Source organism: Sinohyriopsis cumingii, chromosome 18 (genome assembly GCF_028554795.1).
Source record: "Sinohyriopsis cumingii isolate HCF-2022 chromosome 18, ASM2855479v2, whole genome shotgun sequence".
In the NCBI taxonomy this organism is placed as follows: Eukaryota; Metazoa; Mollusca; class Bivalvia; order Unionida; family Unionidae; genus Sinohyriopsis; species Sinohyriopsis cumingii.
The window spans coordinates 34,385,461-34,405,282 of record NC_142978.1 but is presented as its reverse complement, the minus strand read 5'-3'; the positions used below and the strand labels follow the sequence as shown (position 1 = coordinate 34,405,282).

At 36.1% G+C, this 19,822-nt stretch overlaps 1 protein-coding gene across 2 annotated transcripts in view; it reads left to right on the top strand.

Moving 5' to 3' along the window:
* The first annotated feature begins 1,761 nt into the window (after window positions 1–1,761).
* Window positions 1,762–19,822, top strand: part of LOC149776365 (kielin/chordin-like protein) — a 34,360-nt gene continuing 16,299 nt past the window's right edge. The window contains exons 1-6 of one of the 2 annotated variants that reach the window (XM_089942340.1): window positions 1,762–1,783; window positions 2,880–3,031; window positions 4,724–4,903; window positions 10,825–10,995; window positions 16,726–16,902; window positions 17,492–17,662. In XM_089942340.1, the coding sequence (XP_089798466.1) occupies window positions 2,914–3,031; window positions 4,724–4,903; window positions 10,825–10,995; window positions 16,726–16,902; window positions 17,492–17,662 (817 nt within the window). In that variant the 5' untranslated portion in view covers window positions 1,762–1,783; window positions 2,880–2,913. Of the gene's footprint in view, window positions 1,784–1,899; window positions 2,045–2,879; window positions 3,032–4,723; window positions 4,904–10,824; window positions 10,996–16,725; window positions 16,903–17,491; window positions 17,663–19,822 lie in introns of those variants that run through there. The other variant, XM_089942341.1, reaches the window with a different exon arrangement.

Here is a 19,822-nt window from a genome sequence, read left to right as displayed (position 1 = left end):
TGATCTGTGTTTGGTTTTCAACTTAATTGCTTGTCAATGATATGTTTGACAGTCATTTAATAGCTTCTGAATTTACATAAAGGCTAGCCAAAGATAACAGAAAAAAAATCAATTGATTGATCTAACTGCATTTAACGGCTTGTAATTAGCGTTCAGTTATTTTGTTATTATATATAACAAAATTAGGGATATATATATATATATATATATATATATATATATATATATATATATATATATATATATATATATATATATATATATATATATATATATATATATATATATATATATATATATAAAGAGGTCGCTTCTTGACAATGTTTTGTCACGTCGCCATTTTTAAATTTGGTTATGACAATGTTTCTAACTATTTTAGAAATGTATCATTTGGCCGCGAGCTCAACCCAAATCAAGCGTGGAACACGGCTGAAAGGACTAAAACTGCACCAAAACGCATTCACCAGGTCAGAGGAAGTTTGCACTGAGCTGTTTACATACTTACTGGATTTACATTTAGAAATGCAAGATATATATACATGAAATTAAAATAACAAACTGACACCTATACATCGAATAACGTGGAAAGCGCATATCCCTTGAACCCACATTACATGCTTACATACACGATTATATGAAAGAACAAAATACATAAAGACTCCTCCAAAATGGTCAAACAGGTCAGAGAGTTATATATCGTTCCAGGCAGAAATCGAACCCCATGCAACATATAGTTCTCACTTACCAGTGCCCTAACCCACCTGGCTATAAGCTAATTCCCACATAGTAATTGAACAAGTTGGAAGTTACACTCGGTATGTACGAGTACTCACTAAGCATGAGGAATTAAATTTGTTCGATCCCAATGAAAGTTTATTTAGAAATTCAAGATACATACATGAAATAGAAATTATAACTTGGTACCTATATACCGTAAAATAGAGTGGTAAGCTCTTATCTCTGGATCTCAGATTGTATGCGTTGATACATGATAATGTCAAGGAAGTTTATTAAAACAATAGGACGACAACAATATACAACAAAAAGAGGGTTATGATTCGTTCCAAGTAAGACTAGAACATGTATCTTGAATGTAAGTATCAATTTTCGCGTCCTATGAAAGCTCCGGAAAAAGTAAAGAAAAATATGTTTGATTTTCTGAAGGACTACCAAAGCATATGATAACAGAGAGACTACGAAATCGTGTGAGAACAGAAAGACTACGAAAGCATTTGATAACAGAGAGACTACGAAAGCATGTGAAAACAGAGAGACTACGAAAGTATGTGATAACCGATGACTGGTTCTTTTAATGTTGTAGTATCTTAAGACAGGCAACTTGTACATGTCTGATGGTCAAAAGGCCATCTTTGCAAACTACGACAGCAGAATATACAAACAAAACGAATAACTCCAATCAATTTAGTATTTATTTTGGCAAACAGTTTTTACTTATTTGTTTTTATTTCTTTTTCTATTACCACACCGCTCATATTCCAGATCATCAAAATGGGGTTTTGAGATATGTCTTAAAAATATCTATTTTTAAAAAAAATAATATTCCTATCCGCATTAGTCTTTATTTTGTCATAATAATTCCAGTTCTGATAACTACACTATATATATATGTTAATCACAAAGTCATAAGGCAAAACAGATGTTTGAATGAAACACGTGTAATCGATTTCTTGTCAATGCCTCGTTTAATGTTTTTTCCCGAGTGTATATAAATACATTATGACAAGTTCCTGTCATGAATCATTTTTATTACTGGTCCATAAAGGTAAGTCAAACGCAACATTTTCGTTTAGTTTTGTTAGTTTTCGAAAATCATAAATCTGGTGCAATTAATGTACACGATGGGCTAAAAAAGAAGAAAACTAACATTAACGCGAAGGGAACTGAGAACCTAAGAACATCAATTGGATCATGTTGGAAAATGAAGCTGTTACATATTATTACCAGACGTTTGGTGTCCTGCTAATGGAATTTATTTACTGCTTTTAAATTTTAGCACAGCCTGAGAACGTTTGCTTAAATCCATGTATGTATAGTTATTATGATTTATTCTGTTCAGTAAATATGTGGCTTTAATGTTACCACTACTTTGGTATAACTACAATTGTGAATTTTAAGTAATATGTTTAAACAGATTAGGCCAAATCTTTGTTTTCGTACTAGATTGACGATAGTGGCTTTGATCTTTTGATTTTGCAGTGAAAAGGTAGATATACCTTAAAACATGGAGGACTACCGTGGTCGTAGTTACTCTATGTCAAAAGAATCTCTTCTGTTTCTTTGATTTGATTTTCTTTGCACTGATTTTAATTAAAGGCAGCGCTTGGTGCATACTTATGAAAACAGAGAATAGAGATATGTCAGTGATCAGCGTTCTTATGAGTTGTATTACTGTGGTTCGCTCAGTTTTCATAGATGAAAGTTTCCTACAGTTAACCAAATGTATTTTAGTCAGGATTGAAATTATAACCAACTCTATATTATCTACATCATATTTGTAAATGTAGCTGTGATAAATTGTTTCAATTTTCTTCAAATGTTGATTGTATTACACTACGCCTTTAAATGCGTAACTCCTAGCAACTACAAAATTTAAAGTGGTTGTTGTCTGAAAACGTCAACATAATATAGTACTGCATAGATGTCCAACTTTTAGAAGTTTGAGAAAAATTAAATGTTTGTTCATCACCGTATAAAAGAAATAAATTTGCATTGAAGCTGTCTTTGTTTGTTAACTGAAAGATTAATTGCTCGGACTGTAAGTAGTGCAATATAATAAAGAGAATAATTGTTTCCCTTTTTCCGTTCAACAATTTTTGTTGTGCTAATTCAATAGGTAATCTAATAAACTATTACTATAGGACTCTCACTTCGACTTCCTTACTCTGATAAAGAATGGGCTTTTATCGCGCAAAGAACTGTTTGACACTATTCCTAGCTGTGTTTCCTGTGTTATGCGAAGGACTTTCCACACCTGGGTGTCTTGGGGCAGATGGCCATTACTACACTCCTGGTAAGGAAACACGTTTGTACATTTAAGGGTCAAGTTTTGCCAACTGTAGAAAATACATTTTCCGATAAACATAACCAGTTGATTATTTTGTTATTCAACGTAACATAGTTTAATTAAAATTTTAAATAACAACCTCTTCATGTGCGAGGAGTACGAGTTTCTGAAAAGGCAAGTAGAGTTACCCTTCTCGCAGTGACGTTATTGGTGCTTTGGTTCATTCAGTAAATATCAACCCGTATTTATCTCAATGTCAACTTATGTTCAGAAATACCAGCTGTAAATTGATGAATACCAAGATATGCTATCTGAGTACACGTTTCACCCTTACCTTTTATTCCTGATTGCTTACTGTTTCAAACGCACGTCTTGCCAAATAACGATCTAACGTGTGATTTGCAATTTAGTCTGAATGAAAGTGGAGACAGATCTGAGATATTTTTATTTATACGAGATCTCTACAGTCTGATTGGACTACTTTTGAAAGGAAAGGAAGAAATTTTGAAGGAAAATATATATGTAACGATACGCAAAAAGTTTTAAAGTCAAACTTAAGAGATGATGTGTCAAAGACAGTTGGATGAATTTGTAAGAACAGTGCCTTTGTGTCCAATATAACTAGATATATGATCGAACAGCAAACAATACATCAGTTTGAATTTTAATATCAATTAGTTACTACACCTATACAAAGGATATCCTCGTTAAGCTTACCAAAATTGTATGTACAAAGTATGTTCTCACTATAGTTACAAATCTTCTCATGTACAAAGTATCATCGTCTAGCAGAATATAAAGCCTCTAAGGCATGTTCTTAATAGACTTTGTAAGAACAGATATTTCATTGTCGTTAGAAAAATATTGTATTTTTGCGCATTGTACAACTGACGATAACTATTATAAATCGTGTCCAAAGGATCGATTTTAATAAAAGAAAACCTCTATGTCATCATCTTTGAATTCTATCTTCTAATCACATGCATAAAACTATTGTTTACAATTTTTTTATCATATTTTTATTGTTAACTAAAAATTTGTCTGCAAATATCCCTTTCTATCCATATAAATTATGATGCAGAAAGAAATAGATTAATCGAATAATATAAAACTTATGTGTAACAGATTTAAAAATTGTGAAATCTCTCTAAAGATTATGATGTATAAATGTGTCATGTGATTTCTAAATTATTTCTGTTTCAGAATTCTTTGCACAGGAGCAAAGTTTGTACAAAAATAAGTATTCAAAATTATACGTGTTTCGGCTAATTCATTGATCAAGCAATATCATTGATTTTCAGACTAAAACAAAAATCATGTTGATGTTCTTAATATGACGAGTTACTGGAGTGAGTGTGTGTGTGGTGAGAGCGAGAGAGAGATTTTGATGTTTAACGTAGCTTTAACAATTTTTCAGTCATATTACTACGATATCTGCAGTGTTGCAGTTTATAGTGATGTTTAGCACTGGGGCATCCCGCCCAGTCAAATGATCCTGACACCAGGCCGACCAGTCCTAACACTAACTTTGGTATGACTCGACCGGGGATCGAACCCACGACCTACCGCATTCGAGACTGATGCTCTACCCACTACGCCACCGGAAAGGTCGTTATTAGATTGTATTAAGATGATAAACTCCATATTTTCTTTATCGTTGTCATAAGTTGATTCTTGATTGTTTCATTTATATACTAGGTGATCTGATGCCACCCAACGATCCGTGTGAGCTTGATTGTAAATGTAAAGATATCTTCGGCCAAACAGAGTGCAATGTTAGTCCTTGCGCCAATCCAACGTGTGAAAATCCAATCAGTGTTGGCAACCATTGCTGTCCAGTGTGTGGCTGTGACCACGACGGTGTCATCTACACCACTGGTAATATTAAAACTTCAAAGATTTGTGTGTGTGCATGCGTGTGTGTGTGTGTGTGTGTGTGTGTGTGTGTGTGTGTGTGTGTGTGTGTATGTGTGTGTGTGTGATCACTTCCATTTGATATTATGGGATTGCAGATTATAACCGAAATCTACTTTTCTTCTACATTTGTGAGCTTGGAAATGTGCAATACTATTCTATGCGTATAATAATAATAATAATAATAATAATAATAATAATAATGAGGACTTTGTATAGCGCCTAATCCTTAGAAGCTCTAAGCGCTTTACAACATTAAAAAAACACCTATAACATAAAAAAAAACATATATAATGATATGATTACAAAAAGCAAACACCATGAAATTAAATGCATAAAAAAACATGCTGAAATATTTAAGGTAGGAAACATTATTAGGTCTTTAAGTTTGTTCTTGCAGTCGAAATAAGTGAGTTTTAAAAGCACTCGTTGTGTCTAAGTTCAGTGGGCAATTCATTCCACGTTGCTGGGCCTACGTTTTCATGGTGGGAATAATGAGTATACGATTGTCAGAAGAGGAGCGTAATTGTCTTGCTGGTGTGTACACATGGGTAAGGTCGGATAGGTATGTTAGACTAGAGTCCGTCGCTGAAACGTAGCACAGAGAACAAATTTTGTGTTTGATTCTGGATCGAATGGATAGCCAATGTAGGTTACAGAGCAGCGGGGAGGTGTGCTCTGATCGTGGTACTCTAAGAATGATCCGAGCAGCTGTGTTTTGAACTTTTTGAAGTTTTTGGAGTAGATATTGAGATGAACCAAACAGAACTGAGTTACAATAGTCCAGTCTTGAAAGTACTAATGAACACACAAGTGTTTTACGGCATCAACTGAAAGATATTTGCGAATGGAGCTGATGCGTCTCAGCTCAAGATACGCAGCCTTGCATATGTTCATGACATGTTGGTGCAATGTGAGAGTACTGCCCAGAGTAACACCTAGGTTTCGTACTGATTGTGTGAATTTAATGTTGGTGTTGCTCATATTTATTGTTTGAGGTAAAGGATGTGAATGAGAAAGTCTTTGTGTTGTGATCAGAATGGCCTCAGTTTTATCATCATTCATTTGCAGCTTGTTACATGTCATCCATAATTTCACATCAGAAATGCACCTCTCTACACCTTGGATAGTAGCATCAACTTCAGTTGGGTGGCTAGATTTGTAAATTTGGGTGTCATCAGCGTACAATTGGTGAGACACTGGATGATGATCTATGACACTTGAGAGTGGATGAGTGTATAGCATGAAGAGAACAGGTCCAAGAACAGACCCCTGTGAAACACCACAACATATATTAACTAGACTGGAGTGTATTCCATTTGCAGACACAATTTGTGTCCTGTTGACCAAGTATGACTTGAACCACAGTAAGGCTGTATGATGTATGCCAAATACATGCTGGAGACGGTGAAGTAATATATCATGGTCTAGTGTGTCAAATGCTTCAGACAAATCAAGGAGAGATAGGATTGTAATCTTTCCGCTATCCAAAGCAGAGAGAATGTCATTAAATACTTTTAGAAGAGTAGTTTCAGTACTGTGTCAAGTGCGATATGCAGATTGTACATTGATGAAAAGACTTTGAATTCAGATGATATACTGCTGGGATAGAACAACCTTTTCTAACATTTTTTATATGAATGGAAGATCAGAAACTGTCCGTACATGTCCGTACAGTCGGTAGGTGCAGGGATAATATCTAAAATTGTACAGTGAATATGCAAATAATAGACGAGCTTACTAAGCGACGATGGCAAAGATTATGGTAATATTCTTAAAATACCTCGACTTTGCTAGTCAGTAACGGTGACATTCAAACGTACCAGATACAAATGGATGTTGTGCTGCAGGCTCACCTATTGTGACTACAACGATATATTCTGCGAACTCTATCTTATCTAAATTAAATCGAAACTAATGGTATTCCAAGATTTTGGAGGTGAGTCGGTGGGTGGGGTAAGGGATTAAAACATATTTATTTCGAAATTCTAAAAGCTTTATTAAATATTTATTTTTGATTAACCCATCCTTAAAATCAAAATAGTTTTCAATTTTAAAAGTTGTATTTTTGCTATTGAATTTTCTCAAGAACAGATGAACTTTGAATCGTCTTATTTCTATTCGCATATAAATATTTTGTAGATTTAATGAATATCATCTAAGTGGTGTGGTGTGCAAGAGTGTCGTTCTTCAGGCTTTATTTGCATTATTTCCGTGATATAGGCTGAAAACATTGTCGTATACTAAGAGACTTCTCCGTACGTGGAAGTATAAACACTAAGTTAAGGATCGTAGTCATAACAAATAAAAGATGCTCGTGATTAGTATTTCTTTACATTGACTGTTATGTGACAAATAAATAAAAAAGAACGTGTACCCGACTATTTACGACTAAAAGTACAGCAGCAAAACCCCCATCTCTCTCTCTCTCTCTCTCTCTCTCGTGACGTTCGGGCAAAATCAACACCCTGGCAGCTTGTACCAGGCAATAATTTAACCACCGGTTACATCCAAAATAAGGCGCGTCTACGAGAAAACGACACACCTGCTTTGTTGAAAAAAGGGGAAAGAAGTTAATGGCATATTTCTTTTAAATCGCGTATTGACCTAAATTAAGGAGATAGTTTTGCCTTTGTCTGGTTATCTTCATTTTGTTTCGAACAATGTATTTGTATGTGTGCATTCAAAAATGTTGCGCAAAATTATCAAAATACATTAACCTTTATATTCTCTACACACTAAATCTGTAAGGTACTAAAACTTAAACCTAAAATGGCATGAGTCATTGGAAGAGTGTGTTTGGACGCTTGTGCACAATAGTTTGGCGATAGGTTGAGGTACGTAGTCGATTCCTTCTTGGAAGGAATGACATTGTATCCAAATTTCATTCATATTCATAAGCGATGGATACAGCGTGGGACCTAATCATAGCCCTCTACTCTTTTTCGTAACTTACCTCACATTCAGCAGTATTCATAGGCTGATAATAAAATTATAAGTTATTTAAGGGAGCGATATGCTTGGTACGACCTGCTGTTATGCATATTGTGAACTGTTCTACTCTTTCTGGCTACATAGCAAATCAGTTTCGGCAAATTGATCACCCCAGACTGTTCAAAATTAGTGTTAGTTTAGTACGGGAGAAATAACTTCGTAGAGACATGAACGGCTTTGAGTTCATTATTTTTTCCAGCAAGATTCAACTTCACTGCCTGAAAAGTAAAGCAGATCCACTGATTTGTTCTAGCCCACAAAGTTCTCCTTTTCCGGATGCAAGTAGAGCTTCCATAACACATAAACACACACAATCAAGCGCCACATGGTAAGATGGGTCATAGAGCATTTTCGCACGTGACATATAACGATTTATTGTTTACATATGAAAATATAGGCAGGTAATTTTATATATATATATATATATATATATATATATATATATATATATATATATATATATATATATATATATGGGCAGTAATTTTCAATATTTCACACTGAGCTATATAAATATAAGTACGTACAAGGAAGAGTAAGAGAGACTAAATTTGACATTCTGGGTGTATTCCTACTATATTTAACACGTTTTCTACAGCCCGGAGTGGCCGCAATACTAGTTTCGTTTGTGCAAACCATGCTAAAAAATCAGAATAGAGACATTTGTTCGGTCAAATGGAACTAATATTGATAATATGTTTTATGTTTTATGTCTTTTATGTTCGCAACAAAATGTGTTTTTCTGAATTCACGAAATTGCAACATATTTATAAAATATGTTGTTACCATTTTCAGACATGCTATCAGGTTTACATATATGGAGCAGGTTGCATTTAAATGAAATGCCAGATAAACCAAATTTGTTCTGTAGTTTGAATGAAACCATTGTAATCCATTGAAACTAAACACTAACATCTTATTATATTAATTTTGTTTTGACTACAACATCGAACACATTTACAAAACCTTTTTCTTCTTGAGAAACATAATGAAAGTTAAAGGTTTTACCACCTTGAAAGAGAAACTTTATTAATTCAAAATTTTTAAAATAATTCCACTTCAGAAAAGGGATTGCATGAAACCTTGTCAAGTATATAGAAGTATTTTTCGTATTCAACTATATAAGTGTTAAACTTTAATATCTTTGATGAGTGATGGTAATTTAAAAAAAAAAAATGTTTTACTTTTTAATATACTGTATAATAAAGGTGGAACGTGAATTGATACAAATCCGTAGTGATATATCTGATGCGGCAATACACTCCAATGAAGTAAGTACCACTCCCGAAATATCTGAAAACAAAGCGCATCGCGAGTTTAAATACATCGATATTGTAGCACTTAAAGATGATGTACCGCAATATAAATGAATGAAAGTCGAAAACGAAAGGCAACTGAAGATCTTTTTATGTCTGCAGTAAAAGGTATTGAAACTTTAGTAGTAACCAGTGTTGCCACTCTAACTTTTTGGAGAAACCTAGACCATTCACCAAAAAAACCTAGAAAACACGTAGATGCGTCACACGTTTAATTGGGTATGCCATACACGTATACATAAAGCCTTTTTTTCGGCGCCGGACCACCCACACATAAATCTCCGCATTCCGAATCTGATTCAGTAATAGTAGACATTGGGTAACCGAGTAAGTTAATAAAAGAAATAAGATAATAAGATTAATACTTTGAAGTACCAATTTACCAAATGCCAAAATGACAAACTCCGCTTGAACCGCTTGTCCGCTTCTCTGACCAAAATAAAAATGGCCACTGCCAGACTGCCACACGGCCCACACGCCAAAGTGCCAAACCAGTCGGTTGCCATGTCTTAGAAGTAAAAGAAGCCCAAAATAGTAAAAAGCCGACGTATTCATAGTCCAAACACTTAAAATGTAGGTGAATAATATTATATAATTTGAAGCTGCGCAAAATTTATCATTTGTACAGTTCGAAACTACTAAATGAAAACGATGAAGCTATTTTACAGTTGTTAAAAAATTAAATCATGATTTCGATAAAAAAAACCCTAGATTATAACATAAAAAACCTAGACACCTAGATTGTGCCCAAAAAAACTAGATCTAGGTGGAAAAACCTAGGAGTGGCAACACTGGTAGTAACTTTTTTTCTGGGTTTCATTATACGTTTGTTTCAGATTAGGTAACAGACGGAATCTCATTTCCAAGCAAGACAAACCACCAGTCTTAGTAACAAACATAAAAATCAATTTTTGCTCGAATTTTCTTGTGCAAAATTTTAAACGAATTATACGTTAAACATTTATATTTATATTACAATTCGTTACGAAAACATGTTGATTTAATATCAATACGTAAACATATATTCCTAGTCCCATTATCCTTTGATAAAACCAAAATGGCGGATAGATTCTTCATACCTATCCATCACAGCTGTATTTAAGGCAAGGTTTGGAAATATTTCAGGTTTCAAGGATAAAATAATTGCAAAGGTATTCAATACAATCTGTGACGAAAGCAGATGCAGAATCTGCAAAATGTTACTTGCATATTTAGTTTTGACATGAAACCTTGAAAATACCGATTCCAATCTCAAGGGCGCAAGGGACATTTACACACACGAGACGATAACAAAAACAGGCTATTACATTTTTGTATTTTGTTCTTTTCTTCTTTGTGTGATCGTCGTATGTAGCTTTGTGCCGTTGAGAAATAAATGTGTTGATTCTGAGAGTGCTTCAGCTGGTTACACACCATTTGACTACTTTGACACTCGTGTTATCCTGCCAACGCGATATTTATTATCAGGCGCAATATATATATATATATATATATATATATATATATATATATATATATATATATATATATATATATATATATATATATATATATATAATGATTTGTTTCCGATAGGAGATGAGATGCCGAGTGATAATCTGTGTGACACGAACTGCATTTGCGCAGAAGATGGCCAACGTATATGTGCCGTCATAGACTGCCTACCATGCGAACATCCCATTAATGTAGTCGGCAAATGTTGTCCTCAGTGTGGCTGTGCAAAGTATGGGCAAACCTATAATATTGGTAAGACTTAAAAATAAACAGCCACTTTACCATATCGATTCCAATCATGAAAACAAATACTCAAATGTAATGACTCTCTCTCTCTCTCTCTCTCTCTCTCTCTCTCTCTCTCTCTCTCTCTATATATATATATATATATATATATATATATATATATATATATATATATATATATATATATATATATATATATATATAAACTGACAACGAACAACGTGAGACTTGTATCTAGCTAGCTTGAGCGCTTTGGACCCCTTAATGAGTCTTTTTCAAAGGCAAATACAAAACGGAGACAAGTCAAACAAATAAAACAAAATCTGTTATGTTTGCGGAACTTTACATGTCTGTTTCTACAGGAATTCAACCTTTTAACTATATTATGTGTCAACTAGTTTATTTCAGCTTGTTGCTGATACTGGAACATATTTGTATTGACCTAGAAATTGATGAACCATAATGACATCTATAATTTTATGTACATTTATGTATGCGCAGATTATATACCGGATATTTCATTGTTATAGTAGTCACATGCTATTAGGCAAATTTAGAGAACTATTTAAAAGAAAATGTGTCGGCTGAGTTAAAAGGTTGAATTCATCTAGAAACAGCCATATAAAGTTTCGCAAACATAACGGTTTTTCTGTTTTATTTGTTTGTCTTTGTGTTTTGTATTTACCTTTGAAAAAGACTCATTAAAGGGAGCTAGCGGGATCGAACCCAGGCCGAGTCATACCAAAGACTTTTACAAATGGTATATGCAGATGCCTCGCTTGGCACTCAGCATTAAGAGGTTAGTGTTAGGACTTGTCGGCCTGGTGTCAGGAAAATGTTACTGGGTGTGTGACATCATGCTACATGTCTGCGGCATGATGTCCCAGTGCTAAACGTTACTATAAGCTGTCACCTTGTAGATATGGTAGCGATATGACTGAAAAACTGTTCAAGCTATGTTAAAAGTACAAAACACACACACACCATTCTCTCTCTCTCTCTCTCTCTCTCTCTCTCTCTCTCTCTCAGAAACCACCTTGCAAAGAAGTTTCAATGATCGCCACACATTAAACCTATTTCTTCTTTAAATATGCTACCCAAGAAGTATGCCTTAGGACAATGCCACCCTCCCAAATACTACTATTTACATCAAGGGAGCTAAATGTGGTCTGCCGACGTATGTTGCGGTCGGGCAGCGATCTCCCCTTCGATATAGAACGTGGCGGCAAGATCTAAGATTTACTACTTCCGCTCGTGCCAAGAAGCAAGCTCTCGTCGCAAGACGCCTCGCAAATGCCAGAATCTGCTTCAAAGATATTCCATTACAAGTTGGAGGAGTTGCTTTTCACTTCTAAGGAAAGTATAATCCATCTGTATTTCCAACCTTCTCTCTTCCTATCCCTCCAAAGTTCTTCCTTTAAAAGTTGTTAACACTTTGTCGTCGTCACATATTTAAGTACCTGCACGTGGAGCTTGAGAAACTTCATATTCAGTTCGGGGTATAATTATTTTGTACGTTCAAGTCTCTAGCGCTTATAAAAACTCCTCATATGTATGTATTTCCATTATTAACTGATACATAGTGGTGTTTTGTTCCCCAAGGCATTCATAGCGTCTTGGTGCCGATTTCAGTGTCTTAACTGTACAAGCAGTCTATGGGGCTTTTCTCCTACAGATAATTGCCTCATAATGGTTAGTGTCGCATCTTATGGTGTTCGTATATATAACAGTGCCTCAGTTTCCTTCTATTTCAAGGTCTGTGTGTGTAATGTAGAGACTTCTGTACATTTCTGTATTGCTTCCGCTCTGATCGGACAAGTACATGTAACCTTTCCATGCACAGTTGACTTGGTTGGGTCCTGTTCATCCATGTTGCTATAGGCGACACTTGATTTGTGTTTGTCTGCATTAGAATTCCATCATACTTAAAGAGCCCTTAGTCAGTCACACGGGTAGCCTATGCGACTTGAAAAGATATGGTTCGGGCTACAATACTTATATGTGTGCATATCTTTAAACCCTTTAAAAAAAATCCATATATGTGTATAATTTCGTCATTTCTGGTCCATACAGGTGACTTTCCTTTACCATGGCATCCTTAGCCTTGCAACGCCATGCTTCAATGATTCTACCTGTACATGCTGTCCTTTAAATTCACTGCAAGAAACATTGTAAAGCTCTGTGCCCACACTATATTTAAGCATCATATGTGCAGGCTCACAGGCATATACCTCTCCTCCTTATAGGTGGCATTATCATTACATTTTACCTATAATCTGCATTGCTTTACTAGACTGTATGTTATCGAATGCTAGGTCAACCCTTTAAGATTTAGCTCTTCATAGACATTGCATTCTAAAAGACATGTGCAGGGCTACAGTTTCATACGTTTGGCTCTCTTTGTCTGACAGATTAAAACAATCGGAAAGCGCAAAATACATAGCTCGGGATGAAGACGTCACCAATCTGCATGCTAACCTTTCCTAAGTGTTAGAACTTCTGGCGGATAAGTGAGATAAATGATATCTCACGCTTCAGCTACGAAACGGCGGACATTGACACGCTCTGAAAAAGCTCCGGCACTCACGTCACCACTTCATGACACAACATATCGGGAACTCCCTCTACCTTGGATCATCGTGGTTCTACTTGATTTTATGTTGAGGAACAGCGAGTAACAGAGCTAAAAAAAAAGACAAGTTCCCATTTACTCAGCACACATACAAACAGGTTACGTTGATCAAACATCCCATAACCCGTACCAAACTCACTGTCTCAACGCTATCCTCTCCACATGAATGGCCTATTTTCGTTGCGACCGGCCTAGGCCATATACTGGGGATCACGAACGGCCAAAACATCACTATTACGGGCTCAATAGACAACAGCCCAAGTTCCAGTACGTGTAACCTGAATTTTCAGACATGTGCAGTCTAACCAGTGTTATCCACATATAGCATCGAGACACTCATTCGGCACGATGCCAAGAATAGTACCTCATGCTTCAATAGACGGTGTCGCGTAATTTCTCTACACTCTGCCACAAGAAGAGGCTCTTTCTCAGCGACTGTCTCGAAGTCACAATTTCTAATTCAGGGCTGTCAACGAGTTTAGTGAGAGGCAGACCTCTTCACTCATCGGCTGCTAAGTCACGTGCATTACAGGAGACATTAGCCTCACCTCATGCAACCAGAACGTGTTTTTTGTTCTCAAGTGATGTCGTCACTATAAGACTATCTGATGTTACGGGAAGATTCAACCTTCCGAACCTCCATCGATGACCTTTTCCACTATTGAACCCCAGCGTTCTGGCCTCCCCCTTCTGTTTTGTCTGCAACCTGGAACAGATCTTCAGCATATCTTGTACTTATAACGAAAAGGAAGAGTCCAGCTTCATTTACTTACGCAGTCTGGGAGAGTTACGGACATTCTGACATGCCTTAATCATCAGTTCCTCGGTGGTGATTCTACAATGGTCATACACCAGTATTTCATTTGGAAAATTCAGCAGTTGGCAGTGATATCGCCGCTTTCGAGATGAGAAGGACACACTCCAAACGTATGGATCGGATAGCCTTTGACGATACTCGGCAGACAGTGCGCTTATCGTTTCCGTGGCTTCGATCTTGGACTTCGTTTCTATATACATCTCCCATAGCTTCTCTCCTCCTACAACGAATGCGTCAGGACATGCATGGGAATCGGTCTTAGGAATGGAGCGAGTACTGAACAGAACCACTGAATACCTTTTGGCCAATGATGTATCCACAGCTACAAATTTACGATTGGTAGAACGCAACTCGGTGCTCTCTGTCTGAACTTTCCTGAAGGAACAACATGAAGCCAAGGTAAATGCACATCCGTTATTCTACAGCCACTCCTTTAAGCGGCCAGATTGAAGAAGTCTGGAAACAAGCCACCATTGAGATCATTTTCCCTCTCCTGCAACCACAGCGTTGATACAGGGACAGTACGGGCAATGAACAATAGGACTCAAAGGACATACATAGGACACAAACCTCTGAAAACTGTCATATCAGAACTCCACCCAGCGATGCTCACAGTTCTTGCAAGGCAAAGCGTATAAAGTACCAAGAGCAACGGAACTCTGCATACGGTCATTGACCTAAGCGCCCTCAAGCAATTCGTTCTCACCTTTTGGATCGCAATGTAAACACCACGGTGTGTTTCAGAATACCGTCAAAGACTTCACCATTAATGTGGACCTAAAAGACGCATACCTTTATGTCCCTATTCACAGAGCTTCATTCAAATCGCCTACAACATCTCGTATCATTTTAGGGCACTCCCACTTGGACTCAATATCAACCCCTGTGTGTTCACTCGTTTGATGATTCGAGTAATGGCGTATGTCACGACAATTTCTACGGCAGCAATATCAAGTTGCCTAAACAACATCTTGCAGAAACATCAGGAGCATTCTATATTAATACAACATGATAACCCTTGCTATACTTCTTACCATATGTGATTCTTGTCAACATGGAAACATCCGACATAGTATGATCTCAATAATGTGTTCACCTAGATATGAAGTTCAATATGCAGGCAATATTGGTCGTTTACGTCAAGATCGGGCATTGAAAATCTAGTCCTTTTAGGGTTCTTTACTTTCAATGAAAATTCTGTCCGGATGGGAATTTCTTCGCCATTTATGCTTGCTCAACGGACTTCTATGTCCAAGGTCGCCATTTTATGTGCTCATTGCGAATGAATATCCTGTCCGAAGTGAAGCCAAAAGATTGCCTACTGGACCATCCACTCCCTATCTGTACACATTTGAGGAACCCTCTGCAGAGCTGGGGCATCCAACTTAGCTCACGGCGGGTACAATTCTGCACGTACATCCGCCCGAGATTATTGTCTGTACCAAAGCAAGTACGGAAGGCTCGGGAGCCCACAAACTACCATCCGTTCGGGAACCAAGCGTTGCATGATCTCCCCATAAACACCATCTCCATAACAATTTTCTGTAGATAAAGGCCATAGTGTAAGCCTTCCACTGGTGGCAGGAATGTTTAAATGGCAGGGAGTTTTCGTTGTGTGCGAAAGTCACCAAACCTATGCGTCATAGTGTGGAACTTTCTAAGGTGGTGTTGTGGATACGATAGCCACATACACGTTCGCCATATCCCGGGACACCTAGACTTACTACTGATTTTTGTCTTAGAACTAATCCACGCAGTAAATTCCATTGAATGCTTTCCTTCCACTCAAGTTTTATACCGAATTGGAGTTCACACTATCCGACAGCCACATAGATCGACCGGCACCTTTTAGCTCCCTTTAGTTAAAAGTAGTATCTGGGAGGGCTGGATTTGCGAGGTAGTGATAGTTCTCCTAAGGTATTATGATTAGGTAAATATTCTCGAAGAAAAATATTTTAATTTGAAAAACTGGTTTCATTTGCTTTTAGCTTGCAATTTTGTCTTTTAAGTAGGAAGTAGGAATGGATAGTATGGAGTATGATACTTACTAAAGAAGTTACTATTCTGTTCTCACATCATTTCATTTCAAATAGTGGCAATTGGGCTTTAGCATTCTCTGGGACTTCAATATCATGTATTTACTAAAGTCTCATGAATCCGAAGCTGGCACTGTTTTAAATCTCTGCCTATATTTGTTACGTTTATCTATGTAGATGTGATGCACAGATTGTATATTCAGAAGTGCGAAAGAGGATTAGAGTTTAGATTTAAACGCTTTCTCTCGCAGGCGAGGCCATGCCTAGTGATACCCCATGTGGAGTTGATTGCACTTGTGGAGGCAATGGTCAGATACAATGCAAAATGATTGCATGTGCACAACCGAATTGTGAGAATCCCATTGTGCCAAAGGATCAATGTTGTCCTGTCTGCGGTTGTACAGTCCAAGGGAAATTATTTGAAATAGGTAACAACAGCACTAATAATAATAATAATAATAATAATAATAATAATAAATAATAATAATAATATTGAGAAAGTTAAGAATAGAATAATCTTAATGACGGTGAATTGAATGTTTGTATTTTTGCCTTTCTTATGTTCAAAGGCATATAACTACATGACAGTAGTTATCATAGTGAACCTGACTAGTCGCATGTCCGGGATGCTAATAACTGCTCACTATGGTTACCATTTTATCAAGAAGAAAATGGGCTATAAGAAAAATAGCAATAACATGATTATCTTCTTCGCCATGAAGATTTAGAATTTAGTTGTCCTTTAAGTTTCTTATAAAGCACATAGTTGATATCAGAACAAATTGTATCTCTCAGATAATTACATGTAAACAAAGGCTGTTTCTTCAGTGAAAATTAGTGTTGCTATCCCCATATGTGCACTGTGATAATAGCATAAATCATACAAAAGAGGCGAAATTGTTGCAAGCAAACATAGTCTGTGGATTGTTTTAATTTGCAGTTTCCTAATTATATGGAACATAAAACTAAATTTATTATTCACTGTATCCGATTGGGTATTCCGCTGTATTTATTCAGGTCAGATTGTAAATAAAGACCCATGCCACCCATGCACATGTCAAAATAATGGACAAGTCACGTGCCAGAAGATCCGATGTTCAAAGCTAACGTGTTTGAACTATGTGGTTCCTGACGGAGAATGTTGTCCAGTGTGTCGGTGTAGGCAGGGGAAGAAGTACTACCTCTCCGGTATCTATCTATCTATCTATCTATCTATCTTTAACATATTTGTGTTTATATTCGATGTTCCCAGATTAGTCTAAGGAATAAGCACTCATTTTCCTCTCCCAGTAAACATGTGGTATCCATATAAGTAATTATTACGCCTTTGCTTATATATTATGTGCTGTCCGTTTAGGTGATTGAATAATTTTCTCAGAACTCGGATAGTTATCAAAATATTTTCGTATCTCTTCAACCAACATTTGTCTATTTATATATCCATTGCCAACGCGAGAGTTCGAGGCATCTGCTGATAATGTACTTCAGTTCGTCGTACTTAGATTCAGAGAACACTTCTTTTGAAATTTCCTGAACTCCCTCCTCCCCTTCTGAAACATAAGGTATTTTTTAAATAAAGATTTACTTCCATTATGCAAAGGTGAAGGTGCAATATTATGAAAATTCTGCTGTAACCCTGACCACCCACCCACCCAAACCCCCTCCCCCAAAAACCTCGACATCGCCACCTTAGCCTGGCGTCTGGGGGCAATGGCCCCTCTCATCATATCCACCACTGTGTTGTCTGACAATATATTTAAATGTGCATGTGTTTGTGTGGTAGTAGGACAAAATGATACGGAAAAAATGGCATGGACAAAATGTTAATTGGACATAATGGTATTGGACAAATTGGTCTGGATAAAATAGTACGGACAAAATGGTATGGGACAAAATGGTACTAGGATTAAATGGTACAGACAAAATGGTACGACTACAATTTTATTAATATGAAATGTAAAATAAAAACAGACAAGTTTTTACTAAATAACATTATTAGGCTGCTATGTGAATTGACCATGGATGATTTATAATAATTACCTATACAAACAATTTTTTTTTAAATTTTAAAATAAAAAAGCAATTCAAGAAAAATAAAGCGCAAACTATAAAGCTACATGACAAAAGACAAGTACAAAACCTATGGCTACTATAAAATATTTTAGAAATAGAAAAAATAAACTAAAAGATGTCACACATCCAAGGCAAACTCAAATAAAATTTATCATATGAGGTCCAACATTTTTTAACCTAGTCGCAGTCAGATAACATCTATATTGAGCACTCTAGCAATATCTCCCAAATATGTAACCGGATCTCGGTTATCGTAATCGACCACTATAGTGTGAAGTGATTCGTTGACGCCAGACTGGCTATAGTTTAGGTTCAACTCGCGCAGTTCGGAAAATGTCACTCGTACAAGGTGTGAAAATTTTGCACGGCAGACTCGTCACTAAATGTACGCAATTTACACAGGTCTCCTAAGTCTTACGAGGCTTTCTAGGGTGTCACTTTTCCGCTAATCGCAAATGTCACAATTGCTGCAATATATTGTCGGCGCGTTTTTGACATGCGCGGAAACGACTGGACACCAAAAATTAAGTGTAGTTAGAAGAACTTAAAATTTTGTAATAAAAAATAACTTTTTTTAAAGCCTTTTTAAAGGCAAGGAAGAGCATGGAAGCGTGACACAAACGCTAGATCAAGTTATTCCTATGCTTCATGGTAAATGCCTAATTTCAGTGCCAGAAAGCCAGGTTGATGAAGGTCATCATAAAGTTATTTTTAGTTGTCTGATTTGAAATGAGACCAACATAAACTCTATCTCAGATGATATGAATAACCATTGTCCATTAGTTTATGTCTGGGATCAATGTACAGGTATACTTACATAAATGGCTTTTAGGTCATGGAAAACTGATTTTGTTGAATCAAAATTGTTGCGAATTTTTTCAGTCATTAATATTGCATTGAATTACTATTTGGTATTGTTGCATTTTATAGATTCGGCATAAGTTATTTGCAGTTTCACTTGGCTTTTTCAAAATAAAATACAATTAACATTTCCGAAGTTACACGAATTTAATAAAACTCATTTGTATTGGTATCTTTTTCAGTTAGTTTATGGATGCGTGAATATTGTATATTTTTAGTTAGTTTATGGATGCGTGAATATTTTAATATGTGTATAAAAATTAAATTTTATTTTAAATTTAGGTAATGATTATTTTCATTAGCAAGCAAAATTCTAATATATGTACCATTTTATCCCGTTTAGTCCCATACCATTTTGTTTGCATCATTTTTTATCCATACCATTTTGTCTATACCATTTAATCCTAGTACCAT